The sequence below is a fragment of the Acanthochromis polyacanthus genome, chromosome 1, assembly GCF_021347895.1.
Source record: "Acanthochromis polyacanthus isolate Apoly-LR-REF ecotype Palm Island chromosome 1, KAUST_Apoly_ChrSc, whole genome shotgun sequence".
Lineage (NCBI taxonomy): Eukaryota > Metazoa > Chordata > Actinopteri > Pomacentridae > Acanthochromis > Acanthochromis polyacanthus.
In genome coordinates, this window is record NC_067113.1 from 8,600,941 (window position 1) to 8,625,731 (window position 24,791).

The window sequence follows — 24,791 nt, forward strand, 5'->3', positions numbered from 1 at the left end:
TTTTCTATTTAAATGATTCTTTGATTTAGTGCAATTGGAATGTTAGATGATGAGGAGATATCAAGGGAGAAAACACTTTCTTATACAAAGGACAGAATCTAAGAGAGTTCTCCTCTCTGCTTATCAAATGTGACATAGTCCATTTTAAATGAAGTAGAAATAACATTTCATGACTTCAGTGAGTGCTTACACTACCGTTCAAAAGCTTGATGTCACCTAGACAATTTCATGTTTTCCATGAATACTCACACTTTTATTCATGTGCTAACATAACTGCACAAGGGTTTTCTAACCATCAGTTAGCCTTTTTACACCATTAGCTAACACAATGTAGCATTAGAACACAGGAGTGATGGTTGCTGGAAATGTTCCTCTGTACCCCTATGGAGATATTCCATTAAAAATCAGCCGTTTCCAGCTGGAATAGTCATTTACCACATTAGAGTGGATTTCCAATTCATTTAATGTTATCTTCATTGAAAAAACTGCTTTTCCTTCAAATATAAGGACATTTCTGAGTGACCGTAAACTTTTGAACAGTAGTGTAGTATATAGGAACCTGGCTTGATGTTTAATGTTGAAATAGATCCATAGCTCCTCAAAAGGCTATAAACATTAAGGTTATTCTTAACTTGTAACACCTCTCTCCGCACACTCAACGCTGATACATGTACTTGTGAAACCTGATGCTTCGTTAACGCATGGTTCAGGTGTACCTTAAAAAATAATTAAAGTTTGGTTGTTCAAAGTTTAACAAAAATATAATTTTATGCTGCGTACCAGCCTTGTAGAATAGACATTAAAGGTATTATTCTCTCTTTCTGTCTGCACCTGTCTGCTCCTGTGTGTGCTGCTCTCTCTCCAGCAGGGAGTATGACAGATAGTGATAGTGATTGGGCAGAGCTCGGACCAATCGAGCGTGGCTGTGTGCAGTTAATTGAATTCATGAGCAAATACTTCTTGTCCCGTCGACTGTCCAGTGGGAAACCCAGCTGCATCCATCTTCAGCACTGCAGCCACTGTAAATCTCCATGAATATCTCCAGATTTTGCCTTTAATGGGGTGACAAGATAGTGGCAGCACCCTTGCTTGGGTTTCTTCAGATGTGTGCCCCTCCTTTGACAGAGGACACGCTGCCATTATGGCACTTGAGATTGGAGATTCACAGCAATGAACGGGCAGAATGTCATTAATGAGTTCTAACAACAGCTGAATTGTGTTCTAGATTCAATCAAGTCTGTGAAGATAATTTTCTGTTGTGTTTTTTTTGTGTAGTTTCTGGTTATTGCCATTCTGTACACACAAAGCACAACCACATCTAAAGCCAGGCAGTGCTTCAGACGGGTATTATTTGTTGCTGCTCCCGAGCACATAGAGGGACCGCGGATATGATTGACGTGGCTGCTCATCTGTGGTGAAACAAAGGTCATATTAATTTCAGGCCGAAGTCCTATGACTCCTGAATGTGTTTTGCAGCCGGTCTTCAACAAGGAAGCGTCTGTCTGTATTCAAACCTTCACCAAATCATAGCAAAGGTTTTATTCAAATAGTGAAACAAACTGATTTGCAAGATCCTGTGATATCCCACAGAGTGAGACATCTCTATCAGTGGAATCTCAAACAGGTGTTCTGCATGATGCAGTTATGCAAAAATGCAAAAATGTTAAATGTTTTGATCCCAACTGTTGGACTAAAGGAAAAGGGAACCATAGAGCATCACTTCTTTGTTTTCCATACAATAAAACAATGATACCTTGGTTTGGACCTGTAGGAAAAGTTACATCAGCACTTCAAAGTAATTCAAGTTAACCCCAGTGGCCATATGCAATGCATTTTCCCTGAGAAAGATCTGCACTGTCCTCATTATAGTTGCCACCCACCACAGTATTCATCTTTGATGAAATTTGACAGATTTTAGTGTATTTTTTCACAAATTCTAATAATGTTTAAGATACTACAGCTCAGACAGAGTGTTGGACATCTAAGTCTATTTTCCAGTTTTGATTTTGGTTGTGACTTGACTTCTGCTTTGCTCACTGTATTCACTCTTGTTCTTGTAGGCAAAGTGTTGATTTTCTTCCTGTAAACAGATGGCATGAATAAAGTTAAAAGATTAGAGCAACTTGGCCAGTAATCTGAAGCGATGTGAAAAAGATGTTTAACATTTAAAAAATGCTGATTAACTAAATTGGTTTAATTTCTTTCTGTTCATAAAGTGGTAATTAGGAGGTGTGTATTTTTACATTGCTTTGTTAAGAAATTAGCATTAGATCAACTGAAACATTGCATTTTCACGGAAAAAGGGGTCTGTCGCTGGGTCAGTATAAAATTGCAGGACTTTTTGTAACATAGTTAACAAGCCAGGCCAGTTCAGGCATAAAATCAACATGGCCACCTAAAACCAAACACCACATGGCATTTTTACAGAAAAATTCTTCTAAAATATTATATATGCAATTGAGTAAAATTGAAATTGAAAGTTATTTCTAAAGATATTGTAGTAAACCTGTTGACTACTTTATAACTCAGAAAGCCTTGGAGTCTGGCCAGTCTTTTCTTCAGGAGGAAATGACATCATATGGAGCAGGTCATGTGATCTGGAATCAACACACTTCCTTGAGAGGGGTTTTTCTAATGGGGAACTCAGTTGAAAGTCATTTCCCGGACACAGGTACAGTTTGTTATTATCCATCTAAAATTTGACATATTGCCAAAAAAGAAATATCTGTCAGAATTATCTCAACTTAATAAAAAGAAAACAATGAAAAAACCTGAATAATCTCATTTTATTATTGTTTAGTTAATTAGAAGTTGGTTGTTGTGAAATTTGGGTGGTTATTCAGTTAATATTTTAGTGATATCTAGTCATTTTTTATTAATATGTGATTGTTTCCATCATAAATAATGATGGAATTTGTAAAGACATGATCATAATGTAGGCTCCAGCACCCCCCGCCACCCTAGTGAGGATAAAGCAGCGTATAGAGGATGGATGGATGATCATAATGAACATGAAAACTTCTTTTTTTTACTTTTAATTTAAAAAGTATCTGCATCCCATGGACTTCAAAAGTCCCTCAGTTATACACTGACCCTGCTAATTCCTCCATCCATCTATTTTCTATACACCACTTAATCCTCATTAGGGTCATGGGGGGCTGGAGTCTATCCCAGCTGACTTAAGGTGAAAGCAGGGGACACCTGGACAGGTCACCAGTCTGTCACAGGGCTACACATAAAGATACTCAAATTCTCACTGACAGAAAATTTAGACTCACCAATTAACCTCAGCATGTTTTTGGACTGTGGAAGCCGGAGAACCTGGAGAAAACCCATACATGCACAGGAAGAACATGCCGAAAGGTCGCGGGAAGGCCGGGACACAAACCGGGGATCTTCTAGCTGCAAAGTGCTACCCAACAAGCCACTGTGCAGTTCTCTGTTGCTAATCACGCCCTGAAAATACACAGACTCCTACAGGTCGTGTAAAAGAAATGGACCTTTGGGAGCAGCAGTAAGCCATGATACAATAGTGAAGTTTTCTTTCTCTGGCTGCTGAGACTCACCGGTAGCAACAGCAGCTTTTACAGCATATGGTATATTGATGGCATTTTCTTAATTGAGCACGGCCTGGTTACTTGTTAATTGTTTATCAATTATCCACTAAAAGCTGTCAACGCTCAATGGTGCTAACCTGCACTCTATAGACTGTGATGCATGACTCTGGCCCTCCTCACTCCTTCCTGACATTTAGACAAAAGCAACAGGGCTGAGAAGTGAGTAAACAAGAGGATGTTAGTCTCTTTGTCTTTGCCATTTCTTCAGCTTTGCAACAGAAGATCAATGTCAGTGCAAACCTGCAACTCCGACTCTAAAACCCGGTGGACTTGAAAAGCACAGTGATGCAGCTGATGTTATGTTGGAAGGAACATTTATTTGTTATGAAACCTTGCAAAGCTGAAAGGCAGCACTGAGAATTGGAATCAGAAAATGTCTTTGTCCACAATCTTATCAGAAATGTAATGTGTACAATTCTAAAAAGCAAACTGAATTTATGCTGGAGTCAGTCCTTGGTTAGGAGGCTATATGTGCCGTTTGATGAAAGCTTGTCCGACAGCATCTGTTTCCCTGTGACTGAAATCTTGCATCTTTGTTGATCTCTGAATAGGCTTTGTTGCTGCTTTAAATGACTCATCTGATTGGTGTGTTTGCCTTTCTTGCATTTTGAACATTTGTCATATTCACCCAAACAATATTCATTTTATAAATGATAACAGTTTATTACAGGGGAGTTAAAGTCATTTTAGTTCAGGGTCCACTTTCAGCCCAATTTGATCTCAAGTGAACCAGTAAGATTAAAGAGTAATAACCTCTAAATAACAACTGCAAATATTTCCCTTTGAATTAGTACAAAAAAGTACATTCTGAAAATGTTCACATTAACTGAGTTATCCTTTTACAATACATCATGAACAAACTGAAATTTCTTAAGAAAAATAAGTGTAATTTCAACAACATTATGCTTCAGTTTATCATTTACACATTACAACTTACAGATCACAGAGAATCTCCAGAAGAACAAAACATTTACTCACAGCTATCTGGAACCGAACAATGTAGTATTTTATTATATGATCACAACAACCTGTCAAGATCCAGAAATCATTTTAAATTTACATTCGTTTCCACATCTGTGTAGTAATTCTGACCACCTAAGCTAACACACGATTAAAGAAGAAGGTTAAGTTGTCCCCCTGCCTTATGAATGTATTTAATTTATACATTAAAAAATACATAAAAGTTGTGGCAGTGCAGTGGACAAACTTAAAATAGCAGATACTTTTATTGAAGTATTGCAGTTAATGTCATCTCCATAATATTTACACTTTGCAAAGTCCTTCTGCGGGCCAGATTGGACCCTCTGGTGGGCCGTTTTTGGCCCATGGGCCATATGTTTGACATCCCTGGTATATCAGATACAAAAGCTTGGAACTTGAATTGAGCAGTTCACCTTCACCCCGGCTGTTTGCACTAATCAAACTCTCATAGTTGCGTAAGATGCATTTGTTTTTATACATACATATTGAAGAAAACCAGACCCAACTCCCCATGCCGTTGTGGTTTCAGTTTTATTAACAGCCGTGCTCAGTGGCACTAATGGTTAGCCATTTAGCTGTATCCAACAAACACTTCTGAGTTTGTGTATCTGTCTAGTCATTTATTTGCTGCTGTGCCCTCTCCAGTCACCTCTCCAGCTCTACGCCACTTCATACATCACTCCCCTCGCGAAGCCAAACCAACCCCATGAGCACAAGGATAACAAAACTCACTTACTCCCACAAGCAATTCATCCCCCACTGACCCACTTGTTTTCACAATCTGACAAGTGTGATTTAAGAACAGCGGTGGGCCACGAGTGCAGCGACCATGTCTGGCTGCACTTACCTGCTTCAGGAGCCTAAAGTTAGTGACGCCGCTACTTTGGCACTTCTTACTCCACTGTCATCAAACTAAGATAAATGGATGGATTTACATGCATTGCCCAAAGGTGTCAGTGTACTCTAGATAACTTTTCTCTTTCTTGATAAATCGTTCTGCTCGCGGTGTCAACATTATACAGAGAGGAAGCCACCGAGCACAACCAATGCATAATATATGTGTTGAGCATGACTGAAGACACATAGCAATACCACATCTATACCCACACACTTTGTGTTAAACAAACAAGCACCCGTCTTACTTCATTTGAATAAAATAGTATATTTGCCTTGTCTGAGCTGCTCTGTAAATGTCACATCTGTGAGACTGTATGAGCTCGAGCACACTCACTGCTCACAGGAAGGAAAACAGTCCATAAGCATTGACACAAAAGGGTATTCATTATCAAAGTCATTCACTCAGGCTAGGTTTTAAAAGAGCCTGAACTGGATTACTCACTGACATGTTAATGTGGCTCTCTGCAGCCACAATGGAAGGCTGTGGGAGGCAACTGACTAATGTGTTTTGACCAATAAAAAAAATGCCTCCATCGCTTTCTAATCTATAGAGTGAACTGTGCCAGTTTCCCACTGGGCCTTAAGGTTTCTCTGTTACATTGGGAAAAAGTAGTGAAGTGTGCTGGGAAGGAGGCAAAACTGTGAACACTGTGGCCTCTAATGCACTGTAACTGAACAATAACCTCTGGGTAACTACCAATTTTGCACTTTCCTGTTTTGTAACCGTAACTGTTAAAGAGTGGCAGCAACTATGTGGCGTTACAGCTGAAATTAAGTGCATTTTTTTTTAACCTTTCATGCTGCATATATGCTCAACTAATTATCTGGTGTGAGGCAATTAATTTGTCCTTTTTCTGTAGTTTTAACTGACAGGTTTTCTAACACGTTTAATTGCATCCATTACTCACACATTTTGCCCTCTAATCATATAGTGGCTGATCTTAAATTGTGTCTGCACAACTAAACATGCAGCAAAATTAAATAAAATGTATTTTTAAATGCTTAGATTTGGCTGTTTTTCATCTACTTATAGCAATATTTGTTTGTTTTATCCAGATTCCAGCCGGGTAAAAGGTGCATGACTAAAAGCAGCAGCACCATCCAGATACAGTAGTTACACTGCAGATAAATATGGTTTGGCATTTTCATTGTCTGTTGTTTTGTTCATTTCCTTCTGACATATAACATTTGAACTGTGTTGTGTTGATTTATGCAGTTCTTTATCCTGTCCTGCCACGTTTTCGTGTGCCTGTCATCCTAATGTAAGTGTGAGTTTGAGAAAAGTGCTACCGACGGTGCATCATCCTGTCACGCAAAAATGTTACGCCAACAGAAAAACAAAAGCTACATTAATTACAAACTTCATGTTGAAATTTAATGTAGCATTACTGCCTATCTAGTCCACTCAGCTAACAGCCTTTGTTCTCCTGCCATGGAATCGTTATCAGACTTTTGACTCCAAGTTCGTCTGAACGGAACAAATCTGCATATTACAGATCAAGGGCAAACTACAGTAAGCGCAGCCAGTCACTCATGATAAGAATCACTTCTCGTTTTTCCCCTCATGAGAGGGTGAAAAAACAAGATCCCCATCAGTTTTTTTTCCGCTTTTCTGTTTTGTTCTCTTCACTGTGATCAGTTTGTGATGATTAAGGTGAAGGTGAGTAGTCAGTTTCCACAACCTGGAGATATCACTGCTCTGATTTGCATAAATATGCAAATGTTTCTGGTTACAACTGAGTGCTGAGACCGGTGGTATCTGTGTGTGCAACCTGCTCACCGTATCTAGGTCATTGTTTATGCTGCTTGTGTCTGATGGATATGTACTCTATTCAAAGCCAGATGCTTACGCTGCCTGAGCCATGATTATTTATGATGCTGCAGGCAGCCTGTGGATGTCATACGAAGTTTACAGTCAGGGGTTATATTAGCCTTTGTCACTTACAGATGTACTCCTATGTAGTAACTGTGTGTCTTCTACTGTTAGTAAGTTATGCTTTCCCTGAGCCATTGATTTGTGTTTTGTGTCAAACATATAAATCTAGCAGCGATACTCAATAACTAAGCCAGGAACTTAATCGGGAGCTGTTTTTCTTTGGCTCCAAAGTTATATTTTTTGTGGCTTGTGGTTGATACATTGTATTTTTTGCTTCTGCTGCCAACAAGTGAATCGTTTTCTTGGTGCAAAGTGAAAACACTTTGGTTTACTGTAACAATGGGCTGTGGGACAAAACAAAGAGACAAATTTACGTTACCTTTCTTCTCCCTCTCCTCCCCCAGCGCCCTCCCCTGGCCCTAACATCACACTGGAGGGCCAGTACCACTGTTTCCAAGGCCCTGGGATCCCACTGGACAAACTGTGCGACTTCAGTACAGACTGTCCGCACGGTGATGACGAAGGCGAACTCTGCCGTGAGTACACAGCTGCTGCATTCAGAAAAAAGCTCACAAACCGTTGTCCTTCTTGCATTCATTTCTAGATCAAAATAGCCCACTTGTGAAACTGGTCAGCTGTAGTGAGTCACTCTTAATGAAAGCGTTACATCCTGTCCAGCAGAGCAACAACTGAGCGTCTGCATGAGCTTTTACTGACAGAGAGGCAGAGGAAGAGGCCGACAGGAAAAAAAAACCCAGAAAAACAGAAAAAAGAGCCAGTGTAGCTATGCTTGGCTAGCATTTCTCACCCTTGACATATTCGATGGTTGTTATTTCTATCTCTTTGCACATTTGTTTTCTGCCTTTCTCGAGGCCTAGGAGGAGCAGTAGCCAAGTATGCTGACATCTTATTCACAAGTGAAGTCCCCCAGGCCCTGCTGTTTGTGTGTCTGTGTGTGTGAGTGCTGGGGATCTTTTTATAGTCCTACCTGCATGCTTGATTTTTTTAACATTTTCTTTGAGATTTATAGACACTCAGTTCATAATTCTTACCCCCTACGATTTTTTTTTTTTTTTTTTACTAATGTTGTATCTTGATTTCCATGTCTTTCGCCCATATTAAACTGACCAGAATAAATGTGTTGCTGCCCACAGAGCAGGTCAGCCTCCCATGTGGTGCTTATTAAAATGATGGCTGCTCCCTTGTGTGTATAGGTTTGCTAACAATGGGAGCTGAAAGATAAGAGGGTAACATTAGGGTGAAAATCCCAGCCAGGCGCAGTTTCTCTTTCTGCTTGGGGAGAACTTATCAGTGCTAATTGGCCCAAGAGGCTAACCCAAGTGTATAATCCCCATTTGAATGTAACACGTGTGTGTGTGTGCAAAGTTTTGATTTTGGAAGCCCGGCTTGGACGTTTGAGCATAAGTAACAATCAGTGGAACACTCAGTCTGGCAGTACATGTCACTGACCTCCACATGAATATTCCTGAATCATGTTCTAGGGGCCTTAATCAGACTGGTAACTGTACATGTGCAAACAGAGCATGGAAAATCACACACACTCTTGCAGAGAAAGGCTTATTGTTATTACTGAGCTGACTTGAGGATTTGATGCCAGCTTTTGCACACACCTTTTCCACTGTGTGTTCTCATAATGCTGGGAGTGCAGGGAGGCATGAAGGCCAACTGTCATTTGCTCTGAATCAGGGTTCTCTTTCTGTCTCTCTATCTGTTCTTAAGAAAGTAATAACCTTCATTCTTTTTGATTGAAGACAAGGACCAACAATCCATAAGTTCATTTACCAGTCAACCATGACAACCTCAGGTGTGTTTCTTCTTGTCACACACATTATATTACTGTACCTTTGGCATTGTATTCATTCCATTTTCATCTCCATCACACATAACAATTACCCCCTGCTAGCCAAATCACATAGTGTTCCCTCTGTCATAGCCTATTCTCTATGATCTATCCACGACTTATCTCCATCTGATTTGATCTATTTAAATCCTTCATAAGCCCTGCCAAGGCTCATTAACAGGAAAAAAGCTGAAAAGGCAGGAGGAACAAACTTAACTTGTGTCAATCACAAAGATTCCTGACATATGAAGAAAATCAAGTCCCCGTGGACCTCCCTCTCCATCCTACCATGGCATCATTATGCATAAACACATCCTTCACTCCACTCTGAGAGTCACAGCTTCCTCTGGTTGATCTGAGTCCGTCTAAATTCTGCAGACGCCCTGCTGCGTTCTGATGCCACAGTTCTGCTGCAACTATATACAAATGCGGCTTTGTATCAAAACCGAATGCATGCTGGAATTTCAAAGTGATACTGTGTCTTTTTCTTGCCAGTGATGACAACTTATTGGTCCTCCCAGAGATCCTACTGAGACTGGTGCTGATGGCTTTCTTTGTCTGATTACCTAATGAGCTCTAAGTGCTAATGCTAACTAAAATAAAATACGAGATCAAACTGAAAAAAGACGATGAGAGGGAATAGAACAATCACACAAAAACAATATGATAAATAAGTAACATAAATAAATAATTGCTATAAAACATTTAACACCATGTAAATCCAAGTCCATCAGCAGGTTTGAAAGTCATGTTATCCTGTAAAAAAAACAAACACCAAAATCACACCATTTATGAGAGGAATAGAAAGAATCACTGGGTTTTTAACTTTTAACGGTCCTTGAACTAATCATGTGTGCAAGTTTCATCTGGAAAAATACATAATTTGCAAGAAGTAGATTGTGTTTAAAAAATAAATATAAATCTGTACTTCAGAGCCAGTGGTGGCTCAGCTGTGATGAACAGTCATGTAGAAAAATCAAGAACTATTTGGTTGAACTGGGCTGAACTGAGGGCTGTGTTTACACAGAGCAGATAGGGAGCAAGAATAGGAAGACATTTTAAAAACTAGTCAAATTTATTGTGCAGACACATTTTTGGGACAGTAGCAACACAAGAGGACACTTAAAAAATATTGTACATGTTGATTTTACAATTTTGGCAAAATAATCAAGGAAACTTAACTTCTGCTACCCTTTTTTAAAGATCATTTATGGTATTATAGCTGTGTTGTACGGCACAAAAACCATTGTTGAGTCCTCTCTGCTTCTAGCCATGTTTGTGCTGCTTCCTTAGAGCTGCAGGACTTTATATTGCAGGAACAAAAACATTAGTCTACAGTAACTTTGAAAGAACTACACTACATTTGATCAAAATAGGTGCAGCAAAAAATTTGAGATTAATACCTGTTAGGACTGAATGCCCAAGGTCCCAGAGAAGCCCAAGATCCTCCAGTGACCCCAAGTACATAAGTACCGGCTCCAGCAACCTCAGATGGTACACTCTCCATTCAACATACAAGGCTACCAGGCCAAGGTGCTACGCCAGAAGCCCCATTAGACCAGTCACTAACCTTAGCAGCAATGTGAGTAGTCTACAATGTAAGATGGCAAACATCCCACTTGTGGAGCTACAACTGCACAAGCCACCAAATCCAAAAATACAGCCTATTATAGATGAGCTCAAATAAAAGAAATGTTATATGTTAGTCATAAAGTTTTGAAGTGGCTATACTATACTATACTGTACTATATAAACTTGACTTCCACTTTATGTGAATTTGATGTGATGTGCGGAGGTCTGACATATCGCAAAACTTTCATTAAACATCTAAACTAGCCATCGGTAAACTATAACAAGGACAGATTCAGCTCCTGCACGGCTTATTTCTCACCTCAATGCTTTCAGAAATACTTTTCGCTGAACTGTTTTCATAATAAAACAGAAAGTTTGTGGCTGAGCTGCCATGTTGGTCCAGTATGAAATCCAGGAGCAGACACCTTCTGAGTCGACGCATTTGTCCAGTCAGGGGCAGGTAAGATAGGTTGAGAAGAAGGTCAGCAGGAGTTGAACACCAGCTCAAACACACGCCCACCAAGCAGGCGATTTTCAGATGCAGCGCGTTTACATGCGGGAAAAACAAATCCAGTGGACACTTACCTTTAGAGTGCATTCCAATGCCTCCCTGGCAGCCACAACCCTATAAACCGGTGAAAAATTATAGTCCTTCTAATCACCAGACATTAAATGAAAAATATTTTTAGAAAAACGCATCTGGGGAAAACCCAAGTAGAAGACTGTAATCTGAGTCTGACAGTTTTGGCATCACTCAGATTAAACCTGTCCACCACGGCCACAAGCTGCATACTGGAGGTTTCTGTAGTTGTGATGGCATTGTGTAATCACCAGCTTCTGTTGGTGTATTAGAAGAATAAAATCCTAGTGGTCTGAATATTATGAATATAAACATTTATAGGTTGTGTCCTCTTGTTAGGTTGCTGTACTGGACAGCACTGCAGTAATGTTGACATTCAGTTGAAATTGACATTTCTAATTGAGTGACATTCATAAAGATTAAATCATCACAGACGTCTGTATTTATATTGTGAGTTTGATAGGACTTGGAATCTCTGTGCTTTGCATAAACAGCATCTAAGTCAAACATGAGCTGGTTTATGTAACAGGGAGAGTGACTCATCACAAGACAGAGAAGAAGATGAAATTTACTAATTACCCAGAAAGTCCAGAGAAGCTTTGATTTGCTGAGAGAAAAACATCACAGAAAATATCCTTTCAAATTTGATGTATTTTTTTACTGTTTAAATAAAACTGAAATGATGGCTCTTTGTATCTTTTATGTAATGAAAAGGTTTTCTCGCTGTTTTTTGTTTATCAGAGTGAAAGAAAACCTGCTTCCATTGTCTTTGCTCAGCCCAGTTTCTTTTCCTACTTTCTGGATGATGTCTTCAAAAACACACACAGTTATCACAGCGCTCAGATTCTTACAGATAATGGGCACTCACAAACAACAGCTCAGAATGAAAGGAACATAAAGCAAAAATAAAGGGAAAAGTCTGAAGCTGTCAAGTGAAGTTTTCAGTCTGATGTGAAGTTTAAATCCTCAGCAACTCCTAAAATCAGACAAAAACATCATTTCAGATTCATGTCTGAATTAGCCCTCATTCTTCCTTAACGGTTTCAGTGGCTGATCGTACTTTATCAGACCGAATAATATTTCCTTATGGAAGCGTTTTTCCTCATTTTAACACAAATTTTAATCTAAAGGGATCACACAGAATGCAAAAGAAAAACAACTAAACAATCAAAACAATCACAAAACCTTGTACGCTGAGTTTTGCCTCCTTCACTCGTATCTGTGATTTCACATAGTGTAAATTGAAAAGTCTATAGAAGTTTATTGAATACCTGCAGAACCAGTGTCTCCAGTCTGAGAGAGTTTCAAACGTTTATGCATGTGGAACAACAGAAGTCTCTTCATTAACTGGCCTCTTTATACGTTGTCCCTGACATGGAGACAGGATTGCTCAAAATCTAATGATGGATAACGTCATGTATTATTAATTACTTCAGACAGGTGAACTGTCACATACAGAGTTGAAAAGTTACTGTCAAATCATGCATTATACACTCACGGGTCACTTTATGAGGTGAACCTGTCAATCACATGGCAGCAGCACAATGCATTTAGGCATTTAGATGTGGTCAAGAGAACAGCATCAGAATGGGGAAGAAAGGGGATTAAAGTGACTCTGAATGTGGCCCGGTCATTAGTCCCAGACGGACTGATCTGAATATTTCAGAAACTGCTGATCTACGGGAATTATCACACACAACCATCTCTAGGGTTTCCAGAGAGTGGTCCAAAAAAAGAGAATATCCAGTGAGCAGCAGTTGTTGATGTGAGAGGTCAGAGGAGAATGAGCAGACTGGTTGGAGATGATAGAAAGACAACAGTAACTCAAATAACCACTGGTTACAACCAAGGAATGCAGAATATCATCTCCAGACACACAATATGTCCAAACTTGAAGAAGATGGACTACAGCAGCAGAAGAGCACACCAAGTGTATGAACAGATAACTGAAGCTACAATGCACACAGGCTCACCAAAACTGGACAATAGAAGATTGGAAAAATGTCACCCGGTCTGATGATTATCCTCTTCAGATGCAACATTCAGATGGTCAGGATTTGGTGTAAACAGCTTGAAAGCATGGATCCATCCTACCTTGTATCGACAGTTCAGGCTGGTGGTGGTGTAATAGTATGGGGGATATTTTTTTGCACACTTTGGGCTCCTTTGTACCAACTGAGTATTGTTTAAACGCCACAGCCTACCTGAGTATTGTTGCTAACCATGTCCATCCCTTTATGATCACAGTGTACCATCTTCTAAAGGCTACTTCCAGCAGGATAATGCACCATGTCACAAAGCTCAAGTCATCTAAAACTGGTTTCTTGAACATGACAATGAGTTCTCAGTACTCCAATGGCCTCCACAGTCACCAGATCTCAATCCAGTAGAACCTTTGGGATGTGGTGGAACAGGAGATTGGCATCATGGATGTGCAGCCGACAAATCTGCAGCAACTTTGTGAAGCTGCAACATGGATCAAAATCTCTGAGGAATGTTTCCAATATCTTGTTGAAAGTATGCCATGAAGAATTATGGCAGATCTGAAGGCAAAAGGGGTCCAACCTTTAACTAGCAAGGTGAACCTAAAAAAGTGGCCAGTGAGTGTCCAATAGCTGTTCTCAGTTTCTTTACAGCTGTTTGCATGCCTTTACTTTACTGTGTGTATTTTTTAAATGTATATATACATATACATAACATGGAGAATCTACTGCATGTATCTCTGATTTGAACTCCAGAGCTAAGTGGTAATTCAGGTGTTTGTACTATTTTCATTTCACCAAATTGTAAGCATTGACTTAGTTCAAATGTTTAAATGAGCCCTAGACATATAGGCACAATGCTCATCAAAAAATGTGCCTTTGACATAATAATTTGACGCTGTATTCCATTTATTGTGTCAGCTGTTTTTGGACAGAATGCTGCAAACAGCAGTCAGTGGGTTAAATGCTTCAGAGGCTCGGGCCATTCTTCGAAGCTTCAAGTTGATTGCCATCCCCAAAAGACACCATGTCACCATCTCAGCTGCCTCGTTTCCCCTCAGACTCTCTTCCTTCTCCTCTCCTCCTCCCTGTCTCCCCTATAGACACCACAGCCCTTCCCCATCTTCTGCTTCTGGAGTCAGTCTTAGATCCTCGCCTCACCACACCTCAGTCCTAATCTCTAGCAACACACTGAGTCCTGTGAGCCATTAATCTGCTGCTCTCCTCTCAACCTCGTCGTTCAGCTTCTTGATGGCCAGTCCCCACCCCAGCACCAGCCCCCTTTTTCTTCTTGGAAAATTTGGCTGCCAGTGTTCACTCTACTTTCTTCTCTGACCTCCTGCTGGGCCTGTCCACTCATTATATGATCCCCTCCCCACTTTCCTTATCATCTTTGCCTCTGCTCCCCTGATGTATTCTCTCCTGTGTCTCTCCAGGCCGCTTTCTCAATGGCAGCTACTGCTCGTTTGAAGAGGGAGAGTGCAGTTGGCAGTCAATAACAAGCCGCGGTCTCTCCTGGAGAAGACTTCAGTCACCAGCCAAAGCGACCAGGCAGAGCTGCCCGTCATCAGGTAGCTCACACACATCTTTTATGATATCATGAGCACAGTTCTGATCATGTGATGAAGTGACTCATTTGCAGGCTCTCTTAAGTGCACAGAACCATAAGGCCTCATTAAAATGCACTTCAAAGGGAAACATTTTACAGTAAAGCAGGACTGGGGCGTTTTAAACTTGAACATAACATTAACTCAGTTTTGAAACTCAGGAGTTTTGTGAATGTGGAAAGATAACCAGAACCTCTGATGTGCTGGACGCTTGTTATGTTGTCATGTTCAGGAGTCAGTGCTACAAACAGACTCCCACTGGGTGCTAAAGCCCTGACATGTAAACTCTCAGTCCCACGTCTGCAGTTCGTCATCAGTGCAGCGACTCGAGTGTGTCTCTAGATGCGATCTGAAAATCAGGGTTTGCTGAGCCTTGTTTATGTTCTCCGCTATTGACAGAAATCTCAGAGGTGGTGTGGGGAAACTCTAAATGGAGCATTGTAATTTTATATTTGGTGATTTTATTTCTATTAATTCATCAGCATACTACTGTGACAGTAACCTGAAATGAAGGGTAACCGATGTAAACTGTGCCGTTTGTGAGTTCTTTTGAGGAAAAGGAGACACAAGCCGTTGTTACAGAACAGCATATATAAATTATATAGCTTTTTATTCAGATTTGTTTGCTTAATCTACAATTACTAATCACTGTTTTTCCTCATCTGTGTGATTAACATGTGTGAGTGTTTGTTAAAGGTGCAACATTCACAGTGGAGGGAGGCCAGTCTAAAGGCCAGCGTGGATCAGCGGTACTGAGGAGCCCTCTATTCGCTCCTCCTCTGAGAAACTCCCCCTGCACGGTGAGCCCCTCACCACTTATTTCATTTTACTGTCTGTTAATCTTTCCATTTCCACACCGCACATTTACATTTCACAATAAAAACAAGTGCCAAATTTACCGCTCGCTGTTTGTTTTATGTAAATTTAGCAACAAAGTGTCTGCAATTTCACACAAAATTGAATTCAGAGATGATGACAATGAAGTTTTTCAACTGAAATGACGATCGCTGCACCAGACTTTGATATCCCAGCTATAAATCAATCCAAAAACTCGGTAGGGCTGAACAATTATTCGATTATATGGTCAAAACTTCAATTTAAAGCAATGCAGTTAGCAAATATGAAAAGGCTGTAGCTTATGGTACACATTATGTTGTGTGATTAGCTCACAGTTCAAACCGTCAGTGGCTTTACAAGTTCATGCTGTTCTTGTTTTGCAGTCACACTGCTAATAGTATCCTGTTTTAAATCTGTTACAGAATAAATATTGAAGTGAAGGTTAACTTTAAAAAATATATCACAGTTTAAACTGAAATAGCTGTCAAAAAATGCTAATAATTCGCTGCAGTTTCACAAAAGGGAATACTCTGAGGATGAGGAAATAACCAATGATTTTTAAAGGCTGTCTGTCTAACGCTGTCTGTTCTAACTGAAGTCGTTGAAGTGTGAACACCCCCGAACTAAATAAAGAGCAGGACAGGCCTCCTGTCATTCTCAGCTCTGATAGGCTTCCATGCAGTCAGTGTTCCAGTCCTGAACAGGCATTTTTCAAATCTACAAATCTACATAATGTCATTATCTAAAGACATGCTCTGTGCCTTTACGAATAATACATGGTTAGAACTGTACAAATATCGTAAATTAGTTTTCCAGACATGTTTGCAGCTTACTTTTTAGTATTTCAATACAACTCTCTTCCAGCTAAAATCAAGAACACACAACTTTACTATGCAGATAAACTGGACAGTGGCTGTTTTCAGGGCAGATTTTTTTTGTAATGGATCAACTAGAAAGAAATAGCTACATACAGACACTCAGAAATTTTTCATGTTTGCTGTTACACTGATAATCCTGTAGTTTGCGATAGTCACACTTACTGTAATCAGTGTGCTTCTGTGGTTACACATTAACACTTGTTCAGTTTATTTTGCTGCTTTTCTTTACAGCAGCTGATGTTACAGACTGCAAGATCATGTTCTATGTGTTGAGATTCAGGGTAATGCAATTGAAATGAAATAGCTCTGAAAATATATCAACAGAATTTGCACAATAGGTCACTTAGCTGCATTCTTCAGCTCTGTTTTTAAAGTTACTTCTTCAGTCAGAAGCTTTTAATAATTTGGTATGTTAATGTCTTTCAGAAACAGCTCAAAAAACAAACAGTAATGCGCTTTGACAGTGACTTAGCAGTGAGTCATCAGCATGTCCTCAGAGATCCTAACAGACAGTCAGGTCGACCCCGTCAATCACAGGTTGCTTCTCCTGATCTGGTTATGAAAATATCAAAAGTCATGCATTACTAAGACCGTGATGCTCAGAGAGTAGGTCTCCAGGTGAGAAGGTTGTGTACTTGACGTCTTGATTGATGCTGTTATATCTGGGATTTGGAGTTATGTTATTTGAATATTGCTCAGTCCCGTGATCTTTGACCCTCTGTCTGTTTACTCTGCACATTTCAAGTGGAGGCAAGGAGTAATTGGAGGTAAGGAGAGTTGAGACAGAAGGGATGAGTAAAAGTGGGAAGCTGATGCAATGGTCAAGGGGTCAGAAAACAAGATAATAAAACATTCATCCATTATCTATACACTGCTTAATCCTCATTATGGTCATAGGGGGCTGGAGTCTATCCCAGCTGACTTAAGGTGAAGGCAGGGGACACCTGGACAGGTAACAGTCTATAGGCACTTTTCCACTAGCACCTACTCAGCTCAACTTGGCTCGACTCTACTCGTCTCGACTCGGGAATTTAGGTAATTTTCCATACAACTGAGTACCACCTCATCGTGGGTGGAGTCGTCATAGCACAGCGTTCCTTAGCGTCATTTGTGTACGACACAAACCAAACACAACAATGAAGGACATAGAGGCAATGGCACACCTGCTGTGGATTTTTGTCAGATTCAAAGTAAAAGAAGAGAATCAGGGAAAGCACTGTCGCTGTTGCCTTTTTTTTTTTTTTTTTTTTTTAAATGGCGGGTTTGGTTTTCGTGAAGGAGTCGCTCTCGTGTGTCGTCACTCCCTGTCCAATCAGTGGCCTGCACTCTGTAGACATCACATTATTGGCTTGACTCAGCTCGCTTGGAACCCTGGCCTTGTAGGTACCAAAATAGTACCTGGCACCAGGTACTATGTCCTGATGGAAAACCTCACACACAGAGTCAAGCCGAGTAGGTCCTAGTGGAAAAGCACCATATCACAAGAGTACATAGAGAGACAAACAATCACACTCACATTCACACCTACAGGCAATTTAGAATCACCAATTAACCTTAGCATGTCTTTGGACTGTGGGAGGAAGCCGGAGAACCTGAAGAAAACCCACGCATGCACAGGGAGAACATGCAAACTCCATGCAGAAAGATCCCGGGAAGGCTGGGAGGGAAACCAGGTATCTTCTAGCTGCAAGGTGAAAGTGCTAACCACTACGTCACTGTGCAGCCCCAGATATTAAAACAGATGGAGAAAAATGTGAAAAGAAGTTGACCACAAAGAATATGGTAAGGAAAAGAAGGAAAAAAACAAAAATGAAGTTGCTGTCTCTCAATACAGGTACATTAGAGGTGGACAGCAGTGGCAGCAGGACTGCATCACTCAGACCTTCCCTCACAGCTTCTTGGCATGCAGCCAAAGATTAGCCATGATTCCAGATTAACACTCTAAATCCTTCTCTTTACAAACTGGTGCTGTTCAACCCAGTCCGTCTGCTCTTGGACAACTATGCTGAGGATATTAGTTTTGGGTATTAGCTGCACACCATGTTCACTTTCATGTCATGCCCAGCATGCTCTGTGCAGTGCCTGTAATCTTGATGTTTAAATGGTCACCATGTGGTCTCGCTGTTGACGATAAGGGCCACAACCTGCTATCGACAGCCACAATGCCAGCACTCAGCCTGAAAGCATTGAATTTAGCCATCAGACGTAAGCCAGCGTCTGTTCCACTTAAATGGTAAAACAAGAATCATGCTCTGGGCTCTTAAAAACGCTGGACAGAGACATGGTCATCCTGAGCTTTAGAGTCACACTTCCTTTTACTGCTTAATTCCTATGACAGCCTGCGTGTTGTTTACTTTTAAGTAGATTTAGAACCAGCATATTCCTCCTGGAAATGGCAACGTTTAGACTGATTTGTGCTGAAGCATGCAGGAGCAGCATAGATCGCAAAATATCCCAAATTATAATCCTGATTGAATTCTTATTAATCTTAGAATAATTATACGAACAGATGGCTCTTGCTGATTAATCTCAGTGCAATTTTATGTGCATCCTTCCCTTGACTGATAACACATTTGGCTGGTTTACCTCAAATCTGAAACGTTGTTGTGGTACTTTATAGACTGAGACACATTTGTCTCAGAAACTGTCAATCCAACTTTGTGTTAACCAACAGCGAATACTAAAATCTGATTGGACTGCACTGATCATTTGAAACCTCATCCTTCTTCCATCAGGTGAGATTCTGGCTGTGTTCTGGAGGCTTACAGAAGGGGTCACTGTCTCTGTGGATCATGGAGAACAGCACGGGACCCGAAGAGCGCCGCCAGCTGTGGCATTCAGCCAGCGAACCGAAATCTGAAAGAGGCTGGAAACTCATCGTACTTCCCCTTTATGGGTTGGCAGACTGGTATGACAAACACTCACCACTCTCACCCAATGTCAGACCGTCATGATTACGTCAAAGCAATGTGTTTGGACTGTCTGAGGGCATCAAACTGGCAGCTCCACTTTGAAGTGTTTAAGAGCAGATCAGTCATCTGACTCTCATCCCAAAAGAAACCCCTGACACACTCACACAAATACTTAAGTGCTCCCATCGCAAACGAGGTCAAAAGAAACAGAACAGAGAAGCTCTTCCTCATCAGTGCAGATTTTCAACATTTTCATTCCATTTTCTGGAAAACATCTCCTCTTAACTCCACAAAATTAATGAATCCCACAGGGACTCTAGTCTTATACGATGGACCAGCCATGTGTACAGTTGTACAAACTATTGCCCTCTCTCTATATTCTGCTCGCCTGTGATGAAGAGAGGAGAAATTAATTCACAAGGCTCTCTCCACTCTAACTTGCCTTCCAATTAGCTATGGCACTGATTTCCCCTCAATGAAGAGAGAAATGAAAACAAAATAGAGTAAAGTTAGAAAAAAGACAAATCCCAGATAAGGCATTTCATCTTTGTTTGCCTGACTGGGGGTTTCTTTGCCATTCAAGCTTGGATAATCCTGCTCCCCTGAGAGTGATTAATTTTTGATTCCTAGGTTATGTAGTCAGCTGTGCTTGTGCTGTTAATTAGAATGTCATGTATGTAACCACTAGGTGAACCTGCCAGAGTTTGCACAGTGACCTTTGAAGAGCTGAAATAGAGTCATAAATAGAGTCCAAAGTGCAGGAAAAAGTCAGGAAATAGCAGACAGTAAAAGTAGACTCCACATCTGAGTGTCGGTGGTTTGAGAACTTGTGAGGTTGTCTTTACAAAATTTGAAATATGGTATAATTACCATCAGGTTAAAGCAGCAGGTGTGGACAGATTATTTCTTAAGTTCTGGAAATGATTAAACTGGAATAAAAGTGCAGATTGCTGATTTGTACACTTAGTCTGTTCTTTTATATAAGGATGATCTTGGGCTTAAAGTTAGTACAAGGTAGCTCAGCACAAGGCACAAGGCGACGCAGCAGCAGATCTTCTACATCAGACACTAGCAGGGAACCACCACCACCTCATGTTCTCCTCGTGTTCTCCTGTTGTTCACTTCATGTTCTTCTCATGTTCACCTGATGTTCTCCTTATTCCCCTCATGTTCACCTGACGTTCTCCTCTTGTTCGCCTCATGTTCACTTGACGTTCTCCTCTTGTTCGCCTCATGTTCACCTGACGTTCTCCTCTTGTTCGCCTCATGTTCACTTGACGTTCTCCTCTTGTTCGCCTCATGTTCACCTGACGTTCTCCTCTTGTTCGCCTCATGTTCGCCTCATGTTCACCTGACGTTCTCCTCTTGTTCGCCTCATGTTCACCTGACGTTCTCCTCTTGTTCGCCTCATGTTCACCTGACGTTCTCCTCTTGTTCGCCTCATGTTCACCTGACGTTCTCCTCTTGTTCCCCTCATGTTCACCTGATGTTCTCCTCATATTCTCCTCACATTCTACTCGTGTTCACCTCACGTTCACATCTTGATCTCTTCATGTTCTAATGTTCTCCTCATGTTCTTCTGATGTTCTCCTGATGTTTTCCTCTTGTTTTCCTCATGTTTTAATATTCTCCTTATATTCATATGGGGCAGTGGTGGAGCAATGGTTACGCTTCTGGGCTACTAATCAGAAGGTCAGAGGATGAAATCCCGATGTGGCCGCTGTTGGGCCCTAAACCTTTCCTGCTCCAGAGTCCATGTACCATGGCTGACCCTGCACTCTGACCTTAATTATGTGAAAACAACATTTCACATTGTTGTAAAAAATGTATTTGTAACAAATAAAGGCTTCTTCTCGTACTGCAATATGAGCAAAAACAGTTCAAAAGTTTGGGGTCACTTAAAAATGTCCTAATTTTTGAAAGAAAAGCTGTTTTCTTTATATATATTATTGCATTAAATGAATCATAAATCCAGTCAAGACATTGTTAATGTGGTAAATGACTATTCTAGCTGGAAACAGCTGATTACCTCTGCCAAGAAGGTTATGTGACACCCGGCGTTTGTGTGTCTGTCTTTCTGTCTGTTAGCAAGATAACTCAAAAACGCCTGGGCAGATTCAGATGAAATTTTGAGGGGATGTAGACTATTGTAAGAGGAAGAGCTGATTTAATTTTGGTGGCAATCCGGAAAGGATCCTGGATTCTGGATCACTTTGAATTTTTTAGTATGTTTTAGTATGTGGTGCAAAATATGACAAAAACATCATAGGTTAGTATGTCGTCCAACAAATTGGAGCAAGGTGTCCAGATAGCTCAACTGGTTAAGAAGGTGATTCGTAAACAGAACTGTGTCAGAGATGCAGGTTGGATTCCAGCTCATGATCCTTTACTGCATGGGTTTCCTGTTTTCCTCTCTATCCTTGGTGGAGGTCTGCACTCTCTGAGTGCTTTTCTAGTTTTTAATGGAATATCTCCATAGGGGTACAGAAGAACATTTCCAGCAACCATCATTCCTGTGTTCCAGGGCCGGCCCTAGGACTTTGGTGGCCCTAAGCAAGATTTTTTTTGTGGCCCCAAAGCATGCACAGGGCAACTACCAAATCACGTGCACAGCTTGTAATTGGGTTAAAACACACATGCACATGATTAACAGCAAATATTTATTTTTTAAAAAATGTATCCTAGACAGGGACAAAATGCGAACCACACACTTATTGTGGTGTGGCCCCCTCTAGTGGATGTGGCTATAAACAACGGCATAGAGTGTTTATGCCAGCGGCCGGCCCTGCTGTGTTCTAATGCTACTATTGTGTTAGCTAATGATGCTGAAAGGCTAACTGGTGATAAGAAAACTCTTGTGCAGTTATGTTAGCACATGAATAAAAGTGTGAGTTTTCATGGAAAACATGAAATTGTCTGTGTGACCCCAAACTTTTGAACAGTAGTGTATAGATATCCAATATTGTTGTTTTTCACATATTAACAAACAAAACATGCAAGTAACATGTTAATGAGGTTAGTAATTCATTAGTAATGCCGCTAAATTCTGATACCTTACCTGATACCAGATTAGCTGTTTCCTCATGTTTCCAGTCTTCCTGCTAAAACTGTTGACTCCAGCATTCGTTTTTCCAGACAGACATGAGAATAATGCCAGTATCAGTAATCTCATGAAACTTGTGGAAAGACAATAGGCATCAAAATATTACGATATTTTTTATATTAAAGTTCACACAAGGTGTCTGTAAGCACATCCAATAATCGCCAGTAATCCTCAAAGAAGCCGAGCAGCTCTTTTATCTGTGCTGAAAGAGTTGCTTCTTAACAGAACCAACTAAGACGTCAGAAGGCACACAATGTATACCATCCAAAGTCAATTCTCTGTGGCAATTTCTTAAAGCACATTAAATCCCTCCGTGTTTCATTCAAGCCAGAAGCTATCTAAGGTTTTACAGGTTGTGAGGTAGTTAAAACTGCTGCGTCCCTCCTCAGGTTCTGGCTCCAGTTCAGCACAGAAGATGGACCTGGACCCGGTTCAGCCATCTCTCTGGACAACATCTCTTTCAGTATGGACTGCTTCTTGGCATGTGAGTACTATGAAAATGTTGAATCTGTCTTTTTTCATTGTTACTTGTCAGAAGCTGCATGAATTGAAAAGGAATTGTTTGACTGATTGGATGATTGGTGGGCCATGACGAGCACAATGGGAAGAAACTGGAAGGTTCATTTAAACTGACCCAAACCAATTAAAATAGTAATAATCAGTTTGGTACACATGTGCCTCATGTGTACGTCCTAGAGAGAAATGATTTCACTGAGTGCCAGTTTCATCCACTTTGAAACACTCATCAAAGACTTACTTATCCATGATTTACTTATTTCCATTACTTAATAAGGCCATAATATGGTACATTGTCTTCTGTTACGTAGTTTAGGGTTTTTTTTGCACTTCTCAGTCAAGAAAATTCAAATAAAGTCCTGGCAAGCTCTTCTCTGTCTCCTGCTCACTTAGGAATGATTAAAGGATTAAATGTACTGCTAAATAAAATGACAAATCTCTGTTGAAGCGATATATATGATTGGCTTCAATGAACACACTTTCTCTGAGACCCTTTGATATGTCCTGAAATGTCAGATCTGTTGCTTCTGATTGATAAGGGCTCATGTTCTGATGCTTGTACTGCCATCTGAAAAAGGTCAAGCATCGCATCACCTTTCCAGTTATATTTGTGTTATAATTGAGATGGTTTATCGAATCAAAACAGGAGCGAGATGATTACCATGTAAGAATAAGAATGAAAGGTTGGAAGTTCTGTACCTCCCCCATCTCTGCCTGTCTGAAGGAGCCTATAATAGTAATGTCTGAGCATCTCTGTGACTGAGCATGACTCTGACAATGAGGCTTGTGTTGAAATGGAACAGTGTTAACTACACTTTGGTCAAGAATTAGACCCAAGAGGCAGGGACATGAGTGCCATTGTCCAGCTTTTTCCTCCACCAAGGAACGTGACGGAGTTCTGCTCGAGGTTTCTTCCCTGTTAAAAGGGTGTTTTTCCTTGCCACTGTCGCCTTTGGGCTTGCTCTGGGGGTCAGGCATATGGGTTCTGTAAAGCGTCTTGAGACGATTTGACTGTAATTGACGCTATATAAATAAAATTGAATTGAATTGAATTGAGTTATGTGACGATCAGTATTTCAGCTCTGTAATCCACCTCAATGGATCTGAATGAAACAATCAAAATGTGCTTTAAGTACAGACTTTCAGCTTTAATTTGAATGTATTTACATCCAGATCAGGTGAACAGTGGAGGAGTTACAGCGTAGTTTAGGTGTGCCTCCATCTTTTTTAAGGGCCCAAAAGTAATTGGACAAACTAGCATAATCATAAATCAAGTTGTCACATTTAATGTTTGGTTCCAAAGCCTTTGCAGTCAATGACAGCCTGAAGTCTGGAACCGATAGACATCAGCAGACGCTGGGTTTGGTCCCTGGTGATATAAAATATAAAGTGTGCTGTAATTCCTACACCATTCACCTGATTTGGATGTAAATACCCTCAAAATAAAGCTCAAAGTCTGCACTTAAAGCACATCTTGATTGTTTTATTTCAAATCCATTGTGGTGGAGTACAGAGCTGAAATACTGACCACATATTTATGGACCTGATTGTAATTTATATTTCATCACCTTT

The 24,791-nt window shown here is 40.5% G+C and overlaps 1 protein-coding gene across 3 annotated transcripts in view; it reads left to right on the plus strand.

Moving 5' to 3' along the window:
* Nucleotides 1–24,791, plus strand: part of alk (ALK receptor tyrosine kinase) — a 509,166-nt gene that overhangs the window by 414,292 nt on the left and 70,083 nt on the right. For all 3 annotated transcript variants that reach the window (XM_051948169.1, XM_051948170.1, XM_051948172.1), the window contains exons 6-10: nucleotides 7,776–7,907; nucleotides 14,803–14,937; nucleotides 15,670–15,773; nucleotides 19,424–19,596; nucleotides 23,093–23,187. In XM_051948169.1, the coding sequence (XP_051804129.1) occupies nucleotides 7,776–7,907; nucleotides 14,803–14,937; nucleotides 15,670–15,773; nucleotides 19,424–19,596; nucleotides 23,093–23,187 (639 nt within the window). The remainder of the gene's footprint in view (nucleotides 1–7,775; nucleotides 7,908–14,802; nucleotides 14,938–15,669; nucleotides 15,774–19,423; nucleotides 19,597–23,092; nucleotides 23,188–24,791) is intronic.